At 41.2% G+C, this 21,649-nt stretch overlaps 1 protein-coding gene across 4 annotated transcripts in view; it reads left to right on the top strand.

Annotated features, from left to right (window-relative positions):
- Nucleotides 1-21,649, top strand: part of Ptger3 (prostaglandin E receptor 3) — a 151,715-nt gene that overhangs the window by 73,871 nt on the left and 56,195 nt on the right. Inside the window, exons 3-5 of one of the 4 annotated variants that reach the window (XM_087616297.1) lie at nucleotides 7,439-7,527; nucleotides 10,054-10,157; nucleotides 10,502-11,375. The exons of 1 other annotated variant lie outside the window; for it this stretch is intronic. In XM_087616297.1, coding sequence (XP_087472423.1) covers nucleotides 7,439-7,527; nucleotides 10,054-10,157; nucleotides 10,502-10,626 — 318 coding nt within the window. In that variant the 3' untranslated portion in view covers nucleotides 10,627-11,375. 4 annotated transcript variants of the gene reach the window in all.

Below are 21,649 nucleotides of genomic sequence, written 5' to 3' on the forward strand. Positions count from 1 at the left end.
ATCTGCACAGTCAGGTTGGACTGTGATGGGCAGTATCCTTATATAAAATGTGTGTAGAAAGACACGTGGGTATGTCTTCAGCAGAGGTGATAGCTATGCACATCCCCTTCAGGGACCTGGAATTGCAGACAGGGTAACAAATACCATATCCAACATAGCTGAAAGGGAGCTCTCAACTCCTGAGCCCCAGGCACACTTTCAGTTCTGTTCCAAGCAATTCAGAAACACTAGCCCTTCCAATCTAACCCACAATCACATAGAGTGGTCTAGTTTCTCCTTGTTATCATGAGAAAGCACCCCTCCTCAAAGAGCAATTTGGGCAGGAAAAGGCTTATTTGGCTCTCACTTCTGGGTTACAGTCAATCACTGAGAGGAATCAAGGAGGAATGCACGGAGGAAACACTGCTTGTTGGGTTTCTTACACAGGGCCCAGATATGGGCACTTAGAACAAAGATCAAAGGAAGGAAAGCCGTGTTCTGAAGGAACCTGTGTCCACACAATTGGGCAGGGATGATAAAGGAGGAAGAGAAAAGTGCTGTGGTTTATAGAAGGAGATTCCCCAGCAGGGGTGTGTGTGTGTGTGTGTGTGTGTGTGTGTGTGTGTGTGTGTGTCTGCCTGTCTGTCTGTCTGTCTGTCTGTCTTTCCTTCAGAATTAATGCTGAAGAGATGCTCAGCATCTAAGAGCATGGCTCTTACAGAGAACACAGCTTCTGTTTTGGGGAGCCATATGGCATTTCACACATGTAAATCCAGTTCCAGAAGATATGATACCTTTTGGCCTTCATGGGCATACAAATGATACACAAACATATACTTAGGTTTACACACACATACATACACACATATGATGCACAGACATATACTTAAGTACACACACATATAGACATGATGCACATATAGATTCACACATACATGATACACATATATACTTAGCTTTACACACATAGATACATATACACATGATGCGCAGACATGTAGTTAGGTGCATATAAACATATACACACGTGATACACAGATAGACACACAAATAAATCATTTCAACTTGATAGTGAGATATGGACTTACTTTCCTTTATATTTTGCCTGTTGATGTTTTAAAAATTAAGGTAATGTTTGAAGATTGATCCATTCAAAAATTGTTATTAAATTTAGATTATATTATAATGATTCGCTTTAGATAGTGTCTGAAATTTTTGTTATAATATTTTAATTAAAATATTATTTTCCCCCTTTTTCCCTCTAGACCTTCCTATGTCCTCTCCCTTGCTCTCTCCTGAATTCTAGCCTTTTTCTTTAATTGTTATTATTAAATAATGAGTAAGCCTATGCACCTGAATATATAAACATAATCTACTCAGTCTGTTTAGAGTCACTTGTATGAATATAATTTCAGAGCTAACCACTTGGAATATGGATGTTTTATTGCTCTTACTTTTTTCTCATAGTATTTCACAATATGGATTTTTAAATGACGCAATGTTCAAATAAAGCGTGCATATCCTCTTGGAAAACAACCACTTAAAGAGGAAATGAAAACCCACAGCAGTACAGAGTTGACTGGCTGTGTGGAAGCATGGCATCTGAAGACTTTTTATCAAACTCTGTGGGAAGCACTGTTAACTCCTTCACAGAGAAACACTGAATTATCTGAGACCCTGCCTCTGGACAGGTGTGACTGCTCACAGCTTGCACTTACAAGCAGTCCTCTTTGCTTTCTGTGATGATGTCAGGGTTTTAAAGGAAAACACCAAGTTTCTCACTTCATAATGTGAAGTGAAGATCATAATGTGATATGAAGGGCTGTGCTGGGCACTCAGATTCCTTGGGGCCTGTAATGAGATGGTCTAGGTGTGATCTCGGCAGTTTAGAGGTGAGGGCTCAGTTTCTTAGCCTTTTCCTGCTGTAGGAGGCTCCTCCTACAGGGGAATAGGTTTCACCCTGGACATTCTTCCTTCTCAGGCCTTTGACACACAACTACCACATATGACCCTCAGTGTGTGTGAAAGTCTTGGGCACACAGAAGAAGAGGGAGCACTGTGTTTTCCAGGCACTACTAACCTCACTCAATCTTAGCAGGAAGAGAAACACTGACACAGGTAGTGTTGGCTCAGACCTGCTACTGTGCCTTTTACAACTTATCCCTTCCTCTGCAGCCCTCTTCACAATTCTTTACAAATCCCAGGTAACCCAAAATCTTCTAAATCACATTTACTTTAGCATCTCTCTAAGTTGTCAAGGCATTGTGAAACTATGTTAGTCCACGAGAGCAGTGTACTGAAGATTTACTCTGCTAAGAATGCATGTCAGTATTCTGGGGAAGCACAGAGGCCCACTGAAAACACCCAGGTTCAAGCAAAAGTGCTACGGTCCGGAAACCTGCAAGGTGAGAAGAGGCTCTGAGCCCTCAGACATAAATGACAGATGCTAATCCACCTGCAGCTGCCTCAGGCTTGCAGCAGCCAGTGCCATGGAGACCCTCTTCCTCATTCTCAGAGAGATTTGGATTTTGAGAAGAACAGGAAGAAACTAGGAAGTTCTGAGGAGCTGGGAGGTCCTCAGCTTCCTGAGGTTGGGCCGGAAAGACTACGACTGAGTCAACAAACCTGCTGAGAGCCTGTCCCTTAGCTGAGGTGGCTCATTGTCCTTATCCTCACTCTAGAATCATTTACCAACTTAAACACTTTTTGGAAGGTGACATGGCACATGAGGATCCAAAGACTTGGTTTCTGGTTGTGGCTCATGATCTAGATTTGAGCAAGTCACTTACTTCATGGAAGCATCGTGATTAACAACATTTGCCTACGAGTAGAGCTAATCTTTACTTACAGATACTGTGTGAAAACACAAGATCACTCATGCAAACACCCTAGAGTAATTAGGTTGTGCTAGACTAGAGGCTAAACACTCAAGAGGGCATCAACAAACACCCATGAACATCTGGGCTCATGACAAGCAGTACTGGCAAACTCCCTTGTCAGCTTTCATTCTCCTCTCCTCTTCTCCTCTCTCCTCCCCTCTGTCCTCTCCCCGACCCTTCCTTCTACCATCTCCTCCTCCTCTGTGCTTCTGTCCTTCCCCTTCCTCTCTCCTTTTTCTTTTTTTCTGAATAGTTTACGCTCTTGGCTGTTTATAAGTAGATGAAATCTGCAGATCTATTCTTGGGTCTCATGTGGGACAAAAATGAGGAAACTGGATTCCAGACAAAACTTTACCAAAATCCAGCTTTGTTACAAGAAAAACAACTTGTCTTCACATCCCCATGTGTAAATTTAGTTGGGTTCCATGATCCCTAAAGCTCCTTCTAGCTTTAAAAAGTACAGTTTTGTATATTCACAAGATTACCACCTTGTGAGAGTGGTTGGTCCTGTGCCTAAGAGCTGATCCACCCATGGGATGAGCTGTGAGTTCTAATACTACTTAAGAACAGACTTCATCATGCTAAGTTCTCCTGAAGTTAGATCCCCTTTCTACTGCTTCTTTTGATCCCTGTTGACGTTTTCCATGTTAAACATTCTTCAAAGCAGAATTCAGGCAGTATAGTCTACATATTATTGTCTGGAATATGAAAAGCCACTGGCTATGAGGGGTTTGGATTTCCATTTCAACATCCCAAAATATTCCTTTAATTTCATGTCTATCATGTATGTTTAGTTATTAATTATTAATTGACCAAAGGAATAATTTCTCTCCCTAGTATCATGAAAAAATTTACTCTATCCTTCATCAGAAAAATGTGTTCATTCCAGATAATAAGGTTTTATTATTTTTATACAGAAAGGAAGGGCTAAGTTTCTACACTTTAGAGCTTAATTTATATCATAGATATACTTACCTTGACAACTGCAGTACCAGTAGTGGTAACAAACATTGAAAGTTACTGACAGATCAATTTTTATTAATATTGAGTGAAATCCAGTGATGGCCGTAAGAGGAAGCAATGTATACATGATATATTAGCTATAAGTTGGTAATGTATCATTATACATATGTGTTTTGAGCCAAGCTCTGTCACCTTTTGTAGGTAACCCTGGGCTACTACTTATCTATGTCTCAGTTTCCCCCAGAGTCAAGGGAAGATAATGATAAATTCAGTGACTTAATATTGGTAAGATGTTTATAACAGTGTCTGTCAGGGGAAAGGTATTTAATAATTATGGTTGCTTTTTTAACAAAGGAATCAAAGAGAATATGTCATATCCAAAATGGGTTGAAAGCCAGTGAACAGGAGGCAGAAGAGGGAGCTATGGGAGAAGTATGATTATAATAAAAACATAGGTGACTAGAGATGTTGGGAGAGAATTCTAGAAGTTTCTTCTCAGAGCTCTTCAAAACATGAAGCTAATGTCAATGCATACAATCCTGGCACTGAGGTGTCAGGAGTAGGTAAGTGGATGGAATAAGTCAGCTAACTGATGAGCACACAGACAGAGCCCTCTAACTACAGCACCTCATAGACAGAGGGAGTGCAAATGGAGGGGTCAATCACCCCAGTCAAAGCTCCAGCAACCCACAGGGTTCACAGGACACCCACAGAGAAGATTCAGTACTGGTTGTGTAAAAGTATCTGCAAGTGTATGTCAACACAGTCACCACAAGGAAACTGACCTTGGGTAGATAGTGTTAGGTATTTCATCTGGATTCTTAAAAACTGCCCTTGATATTCATCATGAGTTACAGGTTTTTTCCATATTTTAAATGATATATTGTATATAAGACTTCCATAAAAACTCTACCAGAAAACGTCTAGAAATATGACTTTCAGATAAGCGGTAAGGTATACTTTTAACAGAAAACTTTGGTCTCTTATACTCAGAGAGAACTGGGTAGATTACATTTGGTGGTGTGGAGACACTTGGCCATCCTACGAGCTTACCCAAAGCCAGAGTGAGGGGCTTTGGTCTAGGAAGTTCTTGGGTAGCACAAAGGCTGAACTCCAGGGTGGAGAGCAGAAGTGTCTGAGAGGCCCATTTGCAGCTTCTCATACCATTTTGGAGATGCCACAGGAGACATTTGAGGAATTAAACACAAAATGATATTAAAATCAAGAGTCTGGTACCATGAATGTAGGGTAGACTTAAGATGAATGTCTCCATCTACCATTTCCTCTACCCTAAATAAGTTCCAGGCTGGCCATACACTTCCAGTCTCCTGCTTTTGCCTGCCTCTGCCTGCCTCTGCCTCCCAAATGCCAATGAACTTGTAAATACCGCTTCCTAGCATAGTCTAAAAGCTTAGCCCCTAGCTAAGGTGAGTAGATCACAAGTGGTCAGAGAAGACTGCTTTTCACAGGACTCCCTTCCAAGAGTGCCCCATTCAATGCAATGGCAGCCCTCCCATTCACAGCTAAGCAAAGTTTGCCAAAGTGTATATCTGGCACTGGCTGATGTCTTGCTTCTTTTCCAGAGTTCTTCCTGTTCCTACACATGCCTCACTCTGTGGGGGAGGGTAGCAGGGGTGGCATGGAGCTCAGAGGCAGGACAAAGATCCACAGGAATGCTTGAAGCCACTTGGTGGCACTTTAAGTGCCTTGGGTGCCCAAAGGCTCTATCTGGTTGCAACAAAACTGAAAGGTCTTTAGAACTTATTGATGTTTGTCTTAAAAATGGTATAGATGTATTTGAGAGAAGAAAAATATGGATGATAAGCCATTACCAGGAAAGCCATTATTGGGTTAAACCATCTATCAATCAACCATTGTTAAAAAAAAAAGCTGTAACCATATAGAACCATTTCAATAACCATGCTTGTTTCTGTGGTAGTTTACAGCAGAATTGGGAAGTGAAAGCTTTTATCCACTTTCCCTCACTCACAATCACACCTATGCTCTCTGTCCTAAGCATGGAGGTGAACATGTTACAATTAATGAGCTCACACTAACACCTCACTGTTCCAAGTTCATGAATTGTGTTAGGTGCATGAACTGTGGGCCTGAATGGATGGACAGGGATTGGTCCATACTGTCTCAGCCCCACACAGCAGTGTTCTTCTGCCGTTTGATACCAGATTCTGAACCTTGCCTACTGCTAAAGTGTGCCAACAAATGTGGCAAGCTCGAGTGTATTTACATCATGAAACAAGGACCCATTAGCCTAATGCCATCAAAAGGATCCTCAAGGCTGGCTAATGTCAGAACCCACCCAACCAGATGGGATTTCTTCAGCTTCAAGAATGAAAGGGGGTTCTGAGGACCTGGAAGGAGAAATGGGAAACCATGTTTGTTCCCAACCCAGAGTTGTGTTTGAGTGGAAAATGTTACTGATCTCCTGTTTTCTCTGGAATTGTAAGAAAGACATGCCACAGGTATCCAGACACACTTTCCTGACGAGTTCACCCATTTCCTGAACTTGCCAGTTTCCTTCACTCAGCCAGAGTGTTCACTTGACAAGCTAAGGGATGTCATGTGTTTCCCACAGGTGTGCTGTCCCAGCTGGTCCCGATGATTTTATTGAGAATAAGCCTACATTCTGGGCAGCAAAACAGTTTCATATTTTATTCTTCTCCTTGTAAGAAAATTACAGAGAAATATGTTTTCAGCATGAGAAGTCTTTTAGTTTCTCAGCAGCATCCAATGAATTAGGCTGCACTTTGCCACTGCTGCTAAGAGTAGGTGCTAGGCATCAATTTAGCAGCATCCTTTATGCCATAAACCCTTACTGTCATGACCTACAGGTCATAGAAACAGCAGCAAATAAAAGCAGACATTCCTCTCCTGTGTGAACTTTCACCCTTAGTACCAAATACTCATAAAGCCCACTGGTGTCCAACAACAAATTCCCGAAGAGACTAACAGCAGACATTAAATAATGGAAAAGTCCTGCATGGTGCCACAAAGAAGCAAGCTTTCAGATCGAGATCTATAGGATGAGTAGGAGTTAGCCAGCTAACGGGAGCAAGGATGAACCAATAGGTACAAAGACCCTGAGAGGAAAGAGGGTGCCTCAGTTAGTACCACTCAAGGGTAACTAGTGGAGACTAAGGATACCAGAGCAGGGGGATGCTTAAAATGAGGCTAATCTTTCAGCTAGAGGCTAAACCAAACAGAGTTTGTTGATATCTAGTTAAGAATTCCAGTCTTCTCCTAAGAGTAATCAGAAGTGATGAGAAAGTTTAAGCTGTAAGGAGCAGACTCTAGACCATTGTATTGCAGGCATTTTGATTCAGGGCTGAACACGTGCTGAGGTCGCCACTGTGTAGATTTAGAAGTCATTTCAGATGTGGACATGGAGGAAGTAGAATCTGAGTCTTAAGTTTTCAGCACGATGGTAGAAGTATGATGGTCTTGGGAAGATAATCTAAAGCATATTTCTTTTTTTCTCATGACCAGTGTTCGTCCATGTGTGAGCTTTGGGTTTCTTCCAACATTGTTGAAGGAGCATAATTTGATGAAGAGAGCCAAAGTCAGTAGCTTTGTCCTCTGACACCTCTGTCTGTTCACAGATCAGGGACCACACCAACTATGCTTCCAGCTCTACCTCCTTGCCCTGCCCAGGCTCCTCAGTCCTGATGTGGAGTGACCAGCTAGAAAGGTGAGATGGAAGGCTGCATGCTTGACGGAGAGGCTTCCTAGCCCTCGGCTCAAGTCTCAGCAGTGCTACCAAGGCAAAAGTATCTCTGAGAATTAAAATGTGTAGTAAGGGCTGAGAAGATGGCTCAGCCTGTTAGTGCTTGCTTCAAGCATGAGGACCTTCGTTCTACCAGTATAACCCATGTCAAAAGACGAGTGTGATGTGTACCTATCTCAGTGAAGGAGAGATGAGAGAGGGAGACAGGAGAGTCTCTGAAGTTCACTGGCCAGCTAGACTGGCCTACACCGTCAAGTCCCAGAGTCACATCTCAATGAAAAAGTGAAAGTTTCTTGGGGACCAGCACTCGAGATTGTCCACTGCTCCCCCCCTCACACACACACACTCACAAATGCACACACACACACTTTCTCTCACACACAACTGGACGTTATCACACCTTAATCCAGAAAAATAAAACTCTTCAGACATTTCCTTTTACTGAGGGCCAGCTGAGACTGGTTCCAGCTTGGTCTCCTGGCAAATCAACATCTCTACCGTGTCACTGAGTGTTCATAATAAGATGAATAACAAGTGTCTTATGTCTGGGTCAATGTCTTAATTAGACACCAGAACCCAATGTTTCTGCCACATGGCTAGCTCATTCTCAGTTCCTCTTTGGATTTGATTTGATTTGTATGAACTGTGTCCTTTGGAGAATGAGCACTCTAGAAAACAGATCACAGTGAAGACCAAAATGACTCTTAAATTTAGAGCATCAGTTCTTCCCCAACACTCTTTGCCATGTCTGTTAGGGACTCCAGAGCCACAGGTAGACTAAATGAAGTCTACCAGCTTGATTTTGGTCTATAGCCTATATCCAAAAGAGAGGGTATGAAGGGAAGGGTCTTATTGTTTTTAATGACAGTACATTTGGTTTATTAAGTCGAAAGCCAGCGTGCTTTGTTTCATTCTCTGAAAATACCCCTTCTCAGTACACAGTGTTACTATGAATGTGGATGTTCAAGAGTTTAATGTCTTTGCCCTTTATCACCTCCTGATTGTGATGATGGGGAATCACCTCAATCTTTCAGGAAAAGAAACTAAATATGATTTTTATGAAGTTGGGAACTATACCAGCAAAATTATGCTGTTGGACTATGGAAAAGCTTAAAAGTTATAAGACTGGAGCTGTGGGGATAGCTCAGTGGTTCAGAACACAGACACCTCTTGTACTGGACCTGGGCTTAGTTCTCAGCACCCATGTTAGGGGACTTACAACTGCCTGCAACTCTAACTTCAGGGATCTGACTCCCTCTTCCTTCTTCTGGACTCTAAGGGCACCATACTTATACATGTGCACAAGAACACAAATACGCACTCCACATATACATACGAATACACACAAACTAAACTAAGTATTTCTAAATGTCATGAAACCAACAATTTCTTTTTCCTCCATGTCCTTTATTTAGCATCTGTGAGATCAAATTGCTATCCTGGGCACATTGTGTCTCTCTATTGTTAAGTGGCATGAAGGGAAGACAGAGGGTAACTTATTTCCATCTTTTTGTTGTTATTAGTTTCGTCTTAGGCTTTTTAAAAATCATTTTTTAGTGTGTTTATGTCTACACATGTGTCTGTGTGAGTGTATCTGCAAGGTTATTAAAAAATAATTTGTTAGCTATATGTCTGGTGCATGTGTCTGTGTGAGTGTATGTACAGGCATGGGTGCATGTGCATGTTTGGTGGTGCATGTGTTGTGTGCATGCATGTGTGTGTGTGCACGAGTGTGTATGTTTATGTGTGTGTGCGTGTGCTCCTATTTGCATGTGCATGTGTGTGTATATGTGTGTCTCAGTGTGTATGTGTCTGTGTGTCTATGTGAGTACAGATGCCTGCAGAAGCCAGTAGAGGGCAAAGGATCCCTTGGAACTGGAGTTAGAGGTGATTATGAGGTACCCAATAGCAAAGCTTGGAACTGACTGAATTCAGAACTTCTGCAATAGCAGAAAGTGCTCTTAACTGCTGAGCCATCTCTCTAGTTTCTCTCTGTACACTCTAAAAAGTCTGTCTGGTACGTCTATGGCATACATTTTTAGGCGTTTACTACATGTGCTTTGAAAGAACATTGTTCTTGTTTCTTTAATGTAAAATATGCACTTCTAAGACTATTTGCAAATATTTTAGAAAGTTAATATATTGTATACACAAGAGCTTATCAAGGAGCACACAGCAGCTCCCTCAACCAGGATCTGCAATTACCCTGGGCACCATGGCAAGTATCTACACTGTAATTGCAAGACAGAATGTGAAGGCATTTGTAGTTGCTGCCTTTTTTAGTCGGTGTGGTTTGTTGTTGTTTTAGTTAGTTAGTTAGTTAGTTAGTTAGTTTGGCAGGGTCTTCTGCAGTCCTAGACAACCTCAAACTCTAGGGAGCCAATTGCCTTGAATTCCAGATTCTCTTCTCTCAGCCTCCTGAGTGCTGGAATTACAGGCATCACACTCAGCCACGAGATTGCTTCTTCTTACGTTCGCATTTTCTTTCAGCTTAAGAAGATGTTCAAGGAGTGTGCTATGTGTGAGCTATAACGCTCTTGAAAACCACATGCAGTCAAAATGTCTTCTAAAAAGAATTAGAGATTTGAAATTCTGTGAGTGAGTTGCTTCTCGAAGCAGTCTACTTCAAGCACTGACACATTGTCTTACCTAGCAGAAGACTTTGTCGGGTTGGTGGGAGTCTGTATTTTACGAGGTACTGGATGACACTCTTCCTACTTTTAAAATCACAATTATATACTTATTGGGACTTGTGTGCTAAACTGTATCTGATGGACCCATAATTGGCTTTATTTATGAAACACACCTAATTTCTGCACACCTGTTTTGCCTGTACACGACACATGGATTTCTTATTTATGTGCTGCTTTCATTTTTACACACAAACATATTAACAATCTTTCCTAACATACTCACAGTTCTCTCTCTGTTTTAACAGATGATGAACAACCTGAAGCGGAGTTTCATTGCAATACCTGCTTCCCTGAGTATGAGAATTTCTTCCCCCAGGGAAGGATAACTGAATCATTTTGGATTGTATCTTCTTTCGGCCTCATATTTTAAGTTTTCCTTGCCATTAAACACACCGAGACAAGCTTTCTTATGATAATCTGAAAGTCTGGCCATTAGCTGGTTCCTGTGAAGGACTCTGCACTTAAGAAGGGGGGCAAGACTGCATAGAGCAGCACAGAGAGACTCAGTGCAGAAGTGCCTCCATCTCCAGCTTCCAGAACCTTTATGGACATGGATACCTTCATGTATTTGATAGTCTGCTTCTACTACATAGATCTGAAAAAGCAGCATAGCTTTTTAACAGTGAAGCGTCAATGTGTTGACAGCAAATGTCCACCTAGCATGCCATGAGCTGCACAAGATAAAAAACCCTGCACGAGAAGGCAAGTGTTTTTTGCCAAGCAGGTGTAGGGCACCACAGAACTGTGTCCTTCTCAGTGAGACTGGGAAACAAGGTTTCTAATTTAACTACTGGCCCCCCAGTAATTCAGGAACCACGACATGATTTCTCCGTTTCTTAAAGGGAGAAGTTTAGCTAAAGACACATTCCAGGTGTCACTAATAGTTCCAAAGCTAGGTGACTAAGTGTTCAGTGAGAGCCGTTAAGAAGGAAAACCAGCTAATCACCATTCCAGTTCGACGTTATTTTTGAATTACTATCTACTTAAGATTTCTCATAATTTGTGCTCAGGCAGCACAATCAAGAGGGGGGAGAGGGCAAAATTACTAAGTGACAGTTATTCTACATCTAAGTCTGTGACTTTTTTTTATGAAATAAAATGATTTTGTCTGCATTGAAATAGTGGACTTTGAAAAATACTTGTGTTATTTGATAGCTCCCATCTGGTACACACTTACGTGCTTGTCAGTCCGACAATCTGTTCTTCCTTCTTCCACCTCACATTCGGACTCCGCCCCTCTTCCCCCAGTCCAGCTCTTACTTCAGCAGATACTCAGTGTCTGCTTAGGCACTGCTATGCCACACTGCCACTTCTCTGGGATGTGTAATTTCATCCTGAACCGGGCATCCATTCTCAGTCCATCCACCTATAACTAAACGACACCTTCCGTGAATCGGCCGTCAACTCCCACTGCTTTATTTTGAATCCATTTCCTTCTCAGATTTAAGTTCAGTGGCCATCACTGAGCACAGGGTAAACACCATCATCAGAGGAATGCCCACCTCTCACTTCTGTGGGTATCAAACAGTCATCTACTGTTTCATTGTCACAAGAGAGGGCTCTGAACAGTTCTCCACAAGTCTCATCGCTAACATTCACTGCAATGGCATTCCACTGATAGGACTGGATGGTGTAGCAGTTGCGTGGTCTTTGATGCCAAGTTGGATTTGACTCTTGATACACCATGAAAAGTCCCTGTGCCCTTGAGAAACCTTCTGCACGTCCCCCCTGGGTCTCAAATGAACCGAAAACATATTTCCCATAAGGTTATTGCCACACTATCTAGGAAGTGTATGTAATGTGCTAGATACCAGTTAGGCATGACAGTGTTTAGAACTATTTCAAAGTGCTCAATATGAACTTTCAGTTCAACTTCAGACTGACTTCTTTACCTCGTAGGATTGAATGTCATGGGCAGAACCCACTTCTAATGTATGTATGGTTATCTGTAGAACCTTGTCATCATTTTAGCTCTACAGAACTTTCCCAATTCCCACCTTCTCACCTTATCTTGGTCCTCGGACAATTCACACCTTTGTGTGTCCTCGAATGTACCCTGGTCCTGACACTACTCAAAGCCCATGGTATTACACCACACTGTTCCTTAAGCAATTTCATTGGGCATGTCATTTTTCCCTGAAAAACAGTGTCTAGGAGCCCCTTCTCTTATATTTTCTTTAGCAACCTCCTAGTGTCATATTATCATGTTTGATACCTAGTAAATTATCCACGGGGTGACATTTACACACAGGACTCCCAGTTTATAATAGAAAGGAATTTGGTGGGAAGCTGCTTCCATATAACCATTCAGCTGAGGAAGTTTCATGTTAACTTTCTGATTTAAATGCATCTGTATCCAAACAAACAAGTTCAATGCAATAATGTAAACCTCCTTATGCAAAAGTAATAATATTGCAGTAACTGGAAATGCTTGACAAAGGTGATGGTGATTCTCAGACACCAGACTGGCCTTCTTGTGATTGCTGTGAATTTTGATGAGAGAAAGCATGATGCTGGTTTTTTGTTTCTTTGTTTTGTTTTGTTTGTTTGCTTTTTCTTTTATTGGATATTTTCTGTATTTACATTTCAAATGTTATCCTCTTTCCTGTTTTCTCCTCCAGAAACCCCCTATCCCATCTCCCCTCCCCTTCCTTTTATGAGGGTGTTCCCCTACCTACCCAGCCACTCCCTCCCACTTCCCTGCCTGACATTCCCCTGCACTGGGGCATACAGCCTTCACAGGACCAAGGTTCTCTCCTAACTTTGATGTCTAAGAAGGCCATATGCAGCTGGAGCCATGGGTCCTTCCATGTGTACTCTTTGGTTGGTGGTTTAGTCCCTGGGAGTTCTGAGGAGGGCTTCTAGGTGGGGGGCGGTGTCTGGTTGGTTTATTGATGTCGTTCTTCCTATAGAGTTACAAACCCCTTCAGCTCCTTCAGTCCTTTTTCTAACTCCTCCATTGGAGACCCTATTCTGAGTCCAGTGGTTGGCTACAAGCACCCCCTCTGTATTTGTCAGGCTCTGGCAGAGCCTCTCAGGAGACAGCTATATCAGGCTCCTGTCAGCATGTACTTCTTGGCATCCCCAATAGTGTCTGGGTTTGCTGACTGTATATGGGATATATCCTCAGGTGGGGCAATCTCTGGATGGCCTTTGCTTCAGTCTCTGCTCCACACTTTGTCTCCATATTTTCTCACATGAGTATTTTGTTCCCCTTCTAAGAAGGACTGAAGCATCCACACTCTGGTCTTCCTTCTTCTTGAGCTTCATGTTATTTGTGAATTGTATCTTGGGTAATCTGGGCTTTTGGGCTAATATCCACTTATCAGTGAGTACATACAATGTATGTTCTTTTGTGATTGGGTTACCTCACTCAGGATGATTTTTTTTTCTAGTTCCATTCTTTTGCCAAAGAATTGCACAAAGTCATTGTTTTTAATAGCTACTCAGAACTCCATTGTGTAGATGTACCACATTTTCTGTATCCATTCCTCTCTTGAAGGACATCTAGGTTCCTTCTAGCTTCTGGCTATTATAAATAAGGCGGCTATGAACATAGTGGAGCACGTGTCCTTGTTATATGTTGGAGCATCTTTTGGCTATATGCCTAAGAGAGGTATAGCTGGGTCCTCAGGTATTACTATGTCAAATTTTCTAAGGAATCTCCAGACTAATTTGCAGAGTGGTTGTACCAGTTTACAATCGCACCAACAATGGAGGAGTGTTCTCCACATCTTCACCAGCATCTGCGGTCACCTGAATTTTTGATATTAGCCATTCTGACTGGTGTGAAATTGAATCTCAGAGTTGTTTTCATTTGCATGTCCCTGATGACTAAGGATGTTGAACATTTTTTTAGGTGCTTCTCGGACATTCAATATTCCTCAGTTAATAATTCTTTGTTTAGCTCGGTACCCCATTTTTTTCAGTACCCCATTTTTAATAGGGTTAATTCTCTGGATTTTAACTTCTTGAGTTCTTAGTATATAATAGATATTAGCCCTCTATTGGATGTAGGATTGGTAAAGATCTTCCCCAATCTGTTGGTTTTGTCCTAATGACAGTGTCCTTTGCTTTACAGAAGCTTTGCAGTTTTATGAGGTCCCATTTGTCTACTGTTGATCTTAAAGCATAAGCCATTGGTGTTCTGTTCAGGAAATTTTCCCCAGTGCCCATGTGTTTGAGTCTCTTCCCCACTTTCTCTTCTAGTAGTTTGAGTGTATCTGGTTTGATGTGGAGGTCCTTGATCCACTTGGACTTAAGCCTTGTACATGGTGATAAGAATGGATCGATCTGCATTCTTCTACATGCTGACCCCCAGTTGAACCAACACCATTTGTTGAAAACACTCTCTTTTCTCCATTGGATGGTTTTAGGTCCTTTGTCAAAGATCAAGTGACCATAGGTATGTGGGTTCATTTCTGGGTCTTCAAATCTATCCCACTGGTCTTCCTGTCTGTCTCTGTACAAATTCCATACTTTTTTTCACTATTGCTCTGTAATACAGCTTGAAGTTAGGGATGGTGATTCCCTCAGAGGTTCTTTTATTGTTGAGAATAGTTTTGGCTATCCTGGGTTTTTTGTTATTCTATATGAATTTGAAAATTGTTCTTTCTAACTCTATGAAGAATTGAGTTGGAATTTTGATGGGGATTACATTGGATCTGTAGATTGCTTTCAGCAAGATGGCCATTTTTACTACATTTATCCAGCCAATCCATGAGCAGGATTCTTCTGAGATCTTCTGAGATCATCTTCGATTTTTTTCTTCAGAGACTTGAAGTTCTTGTCATACAGATCTTTCACTTGCTTGGTTAGAGTCACACCAAGGTATTTTATATTATTTGTGACTATTGTGAAGGGTGTAATTTCCCTAATTTCTTTCTCAGCCTGTTTATCTTTTGAGTAGGGAAGGCTACTGATTTGTTTGATTTAAATTTATACCCAGCCACTTTGCTAAAGTTATCAGCTGGAGGAGTTCTCTTGTGGAATTTTTGGGGGTCACTTAATTTTACTATTATATCATCTGCAAATAGTGATATTTTGACTTCTTCCTTTCCAATTTGTATCCATTTGACCTCCTTTTGTTGTCTAATTGCTCTGTCTAGGACTTTGAGTACTATATTTAATAGGTAGGGAGAGTGGGCAGACTTGTCAAGTCCCTGATTGTAGTGGGATTGCTTCAAGTTTTCCTCCATTTAGTTTGATGTTGGCTACTGGTTTGCTGTATATGGCTTTTACTATGTTTAGGCATGGGCCTTGAATTCCTGATCTTTCCAGGACTTTTATCATGAAGGGTTGTTGAATTTTGTCAAATGCTTTCTCAACACCTAATGAAATTATCATGTGTTTTTTTTCCTTGAGTTTGTTTATATAGTGGAATATGTTGATGGATTTCCATATATTGAACCACCCTTGCCTCCCTGGGATGAAGCCTACTTGATCATGATGGATGATTATTTTGATGTGTTCTTGGATTCAGTTTGCAAGAATTTTATTGAGTATTTTTGCATTGATATTCATGAAAGGAAATTGGTTTGAAGATCTCTTTCTTTGTAGGGTCTTTGTGTGGTTTAGGTATAAGCATAACTGTGGCTTCAAAGAACAGATTAGGTAGTGCTCCTTTTGTTCATTTTCAGTGCAGTTTTAGGTTTTCAGCAAAACTGAAGAGTTCAAAGATACTTTGGTTTTTAGTTCAGATAAATTACTATTGCTGACTGGATTCACCTTAAATGCTGAGTTCCTATAATGTTTACTCGTGCTGTGGTTTGGTGACATGTCAATTAATTTTTAAGGCCATCATCATTAATATCATCAGTAAACACTCTCATCCATATGCTATACGGTTACAACAAGGGCTAATCCTCCAAATGAAACAAGTCCCACTCAGCTGCTACCCTGGTGGAATTGATCAGTAGGTTTAAACCAATCGTAAGACCAGTCACAAAGCTTAGGGTTAGACATACAAAACTGTGCAACATTAATATGCTAAGTGGATGTGTAGACGTGCGTTCTTGCTCCTTTTCACATGCATGTACTGGGTTCTTTGTAATATATTATGTATTGGATATATGTAAGATACTTGTATAAGATACTACATGAATCGTGTTAATGGCCCTTTATAATGTATTACATATATGTAAGTTATTATGTGTGACATATTGCATGTTACATATGTCTACTGTGTCCTGTGTAGTATATTGCATGTAATTTGTTCTGTGATTGCTTCCTGCAGGAGGACTACTGTCCTCTTGCACCAGCACAAACCAGTGCAAATCAAAACAAGTAAAGTAAATATCCTTTAGGCTGCTTCTGCAGTATGAGGCCAGGATAAGAGGAAAGTTTTTTAAGCCTGTCCTCAGGACCTGGCAACAGGAAGCATCTGTGCTTGTCTCGGGAGACTTGGCTTTCATTAGAAACTGTATTTGTTACAGTCTCCACAGGAAGATAGAGAAAGGTAGATCTATTACCCTGGATAGGTATGTGTAGATACATGTCTTGCAGTTATTTAGAGTAGCGACAAAATGTATTAAAACTCAGAGTTTAGTTGGTCTGCTCTTTCGTTATTTATAAGAAAAGCCAAAAATTAAGAAAAACATGAAATGAAAGTTATAAGAAAACTATAGAATGTATTTAAAGTAACACTGCCTTTCCATACCCTCAATAGTTAGGAATGTATTTGAGGCATATTAAGATAGCTGTCATAATGTGGGTGTCTTAAGGTTCTGTTCACTCTGCTGTAGTTACTATGATGACTTAACTGTATCCTTGGTGTCTTGAAACATTTGTGTATATGCGTTTCAGGAATCCAAGGTTTACTAAATGTTTTGTTGATTTTTAAAATCTAGGCACACAATGTAGATGAAAGTGGTTCTTGTTTTATCCAAGTCTTAAGGTTTGGTTTCCATTATCTGATTTTTTTTATATAAAGGTAATTTGTGTGAAACCCATTCTAATAACCTTTATAGCTGTTTTTTAATACTGGCCGTGTCATGAGTTTCCTGAGGGCAGAGCCTGTGCTTTACAAACCTTGTGATCCAATGGACTCAGTGCTGCTGGAACCAGACATGCAGAAGTAACCACTGAAGACACGGTTGTCCACGATCTCACTGTAGCACATGTGAGTGATGCTGAAGACCTCCTGGGCTTTTACCCTCTAGCTTCTTGTCTACCCAGCCCAGAGTGATCTACAAGAACTGTGCTCTGGGTTTTGAATGAATGAGTTTATTCGCCACATAGCAAAAGAAGGTAAGAGTGCAAGTCAGAAGCATATAAAGAGAAACAGCTGAGCCAAATATCAGACTCAGTGCTCATAGCATCCAGCAGAGATGACTGAGGGAGCACAACTGAGACAACAAGCAAAAGGGACATCATCATATTGGGGCTTACAAACACCCAGCAGAAGGAGACTGAGGGATCCCTGCTGAAGCAGACAGATGGAGTTCCCAAGTTCTCCCAGGCAGAGTAGATGGTCCCTTTGAGTGAGACTTCCAAGTGAAACAGCCAATGGGAGAAAGATTCTGTGATTAAACTAAATGCTTTACAATATCTTCCAGACACCAACTGGAGAAGCTGGGGAATCAGCTGGAGTTCCTAATGAGCTTTCTTTCTGTGGATAAGGTTCCCATTCCCACTGTAGACATTTTCATATGGGATAAACAATGCTAATCTTGGTTGGAAATGACATTCTTAAGGGCATAGGTTCTGTTTTGTTTTAATGTTTGAAACCATTGGCTGTTCTTCCCCTCCCTACTGCAAAGCCATGGACCAGCCTGACTCCGGACAGGGTTGGAAGACTCTTGACACAAACAAGCTTGAGTCTGTAGTGGAAGGAGCAACTGGCTTATGCAACTTGCTTCTGAATAAACATATAGCATATGACAACTTACCGATAGAATGTGCCTTACATATGCCCTCTTTGACCTTGGACCACTGGGGCAGTCTTTAAGTTTGGGCATGATTCTTTCAGAAAGCAATCATGAATGTGTTTTATTATGGGGTAACTATGCTTATAGAAAGTGAATAAATGCAGGTCTATGTGTAAGAGAACATTTACCTGGGTTTATGCCTTTTCTTGACACCTGTGAATTTTAGCCACAGAAGGCAGAGGATACAAGGTATAAAAGATAAAGGGAGCATCTAAGAGAACAAGAGAAAGGACACATTTTAAAGGGTTTTAGACTATAGTGCAGTGATTTGTTTTCATAAATAAGCGCATCAGGTGTTGTCAAATGAGTGCCAGTGTTTAGTTTAATCCTTTGGTGAATGACAGTTATGGCTTTACATGGTTTGTCAGTTTAACTTTTAGCTTGAATGCCAAATTTATTTCAGGGCCTTAGAGTTACACATGTAATGTGTCTAGAGCAACACTTTGGGAAAACAACTCAAGTTTCCAGTTATATATTAGAGCATGAGAAATAATCACTGAAATGATCTGGCCAGTGGCTGGAGGGAGGGGGTGTGTGCTCTGAGGGTTGAGAGAAGGGGGATATGTACAAAGAACCCATGTCAGTGATGTGTTAGCATGAAGCTGGGCAAAGGTTCCCAACATCAGTGAAAGATAAAAGCCAGGAGGATGATAAAAATTGGAAGATTTAATCAGTCTTGTGGCGTGATAATCTCTCTATAAATAGCTGTAAATGACTCACAATAAATAGTTATAAATAACTCTAAACAGTTATAAAGAGCTCTATAAACAGTTATAAATAGCTCGCTGAGTGTTCTAAAGCAAGTGAGAAAGGTGTGGCTGGGGCTTGGGAGGTAAAGGATATGAATGTAAGGAGGTAAATGTCATACTAAGGAAATATGGGGGAAAGGTAGGTGGCCTTGGGAAGAAGAAATAAAATCTCGAACGCATCTGTTTTCCAGAGCTCACTAAATACTCAGTTCAGCACAGTCCTCTCAGTTCTGTCTCCACCAGGATCCACTCTGAGCCTCCTTCATTACCCACCTGAATGACCCTGACAGGGGCTGACTTCTAATCTTGGATCCTCGGATCATCTTCTACATCTGCTACCAGAGCCATGTTTTATTCACAATTTCAAGCCTGCCTGTGATTTTCTTTCTTAATATTTGCATTGTTTTCCCATGAGATTCAGGATAAAATTTAAACCAGGGAATGCACCCCATGGAGGTTTCTACAGCCCTCTCTCTTGTATCTCCATCTTGTTGTCTAGTGAAGATAACTTGCACCTGCTGTCTCTAAACACGGGGCACTCCCTCCTTATTCCTATGTGGAATATCCTAACTCTCCTCCAAGGGATCTTTTTCTCTCTTTGCTAACTGAAATCAAGCTTAGGGCCTCCTGCTTGCTAAACAAGCACTCAACTACTGCATACCCTAACTCAGTTTCTTTCCTTAAAAAAGAAAAACCCAAAAACCTCTGCATTATGATTTGTGGGTTCATCTGCCTATCATTCTTACAGTTCAAGGTGAGGACTGCCTTCTTCCCACTGTCTGATGTGTCTGTTAGGAGCTTGCACTCAACAAATCCTTACTAATAAAAGAAAGAACAGAATGTCATACAGCAACTAAACATAAAAATGTGAACAGAAACAACAATCCCAGCTGTCTTGATGTCCAAACCATCCTTACATGATGTACAATAGGGCATCCCTCAGGATTTCTGGATAACACTCTCACCATACTAGATTACAAGACAGATTTGCGCCAATCAGAAAAATGATAGATGCTTAAGGGAGCTCATGGGGATTAAATATGATATCACCAAACCTATCACTTAAACAAGTCACTCAGGGCTGTTTAGACCAGAGTCTGGCTTCTCTTGAGGTTGTGAGTCAGTTTGGTATGGAGTCTGAAATTTTGCGTTTTTATCAAATGAATTTTCCCCAGATGATTCTTCCTACTGGGAAGGCCTGCATCATAATTACAGTGTGTTCTTATATTTTGTTGTGAGCCTACCCTTTAACAGCTGAGCCATCTCTCCAGCCCCAGTGTGTTCTTAATCATCATACTTTGACCTGTACCTTAGCACTGGCTGGAAGGTACCATTTCAGACCTACTGAGTAAGAGCCTCTCATAGTGGCTGTCAGCAACCTGTTCATGTGAACCGCCTCAAATCCACTCCCTTGTCAAATGTGATCCTGAGAGAAGGAACCAAGGAAAAGCTACAGATTCCCTCAGGAGTCAAGGTGCTGCTCGCTGCCCTTCTGTCATCAATGCCTCCCTTTCTATTTTCTAAGAAGTGGCTTGACTTCAGTATGTCTCTTAATCTGCAGCAGCCTCTCCCACCTCAATATCAAAGAGACTTCTTATTCCTCTACCCAAATGTCTCTGGCTGACATCTTGTGATGCCACTGGGGTACACCCTGGCTCTGATCACTTAAAGGCCTAGGCTCTCACCTCCAGCACATGAGTCTCAATATTGGAATTCATCCAGATAATAGTTACACATCATTTTGAGGGTTTTCCAGGGGAGGAGAAACAGTCTTGACCTCCTTCCTCGTCCTTTAGAAGGCCAGAGCAAGAAGGAACAATGCCCATTTGTAAAATGGCCCTCAGTTTTCAGACTGACTCTTGAGGCCACTAAGAGTAAACATTGTGCACTAGAGTAGGGCAGAGATAGAACACAGTGTGGGAAGACTATCTGCCAGACTCACAGGGAAAGGTGTTTAGTTGACTGTGGTTGCTGGGACAGAGAACCACTGAGTAACGTAAACAGATACTACTTAGCCTCACAGTGTTGGAGATCAAAAGTCTAAGACCAAGGCTTTGGGACATTTGGCTTCTACCATTGGCCATGAGAAAAAGTGTGTTTCATGATCTGTTCCAGCCTCAGTAACACCCTGTAAAGTTCTTGGTTTGGAGGTATATCACGCTCTGCCTTCACATCTCACAATATTCTTGCTCAAAGGTCTCCTGGTTATACAACCTCAGCAAAATTGGATTAGGGCCTTCTATATTGGGAAGTAAGTTTATATGCCCTTACACTTCATCGGGGTTCAAGGAGGAAGAATGAAACTCATCACTGAAGGGCCAATTATTGTTCACAAAACCTGCCATGAAGATTGCTTGTAGGATATAATGGATGTGAGAGTGGAATAAAAATTCCAGCATTCTATGACATCCTTGGCTGCAGTTAAAATAGACAAAATTGAAACAGATGGAGCACTACCAAATTCCTTCTGTGAAGCCACAATTACTCTTATACCTAAACCACACAAACACCCAACAAAGAAAGAGAACTTCAGACCAATTTCCCTTATGAGTATTGACGCAAAAATACTCAATAAAATTCTTGCCAACTGAATCCAAGAACACATCAAAACGATCATCCATCATGATCAACTAGGCTTCATCCTAGGGATGCAGGGATGGTTTAATATACGAAAATCCATCAATGTAATCTACTATATAAACAAACTCAAAGATAA

Source organism: Rattus norvegicus, chromosome 2, assembly GCF_021556685.1.
Source record: "Rattus norvegicus strain SHRSP/BbbUtx chromosome 2, alternate assembly SHRSP_T2T, whole genome shotgun sequence".
Classification (NCBI taxonomy): Eukaryota; Metazoa; Chordata; class Mammalia; order Rodentia; family Muridae; genus Rattus; species Rattus norvegicus.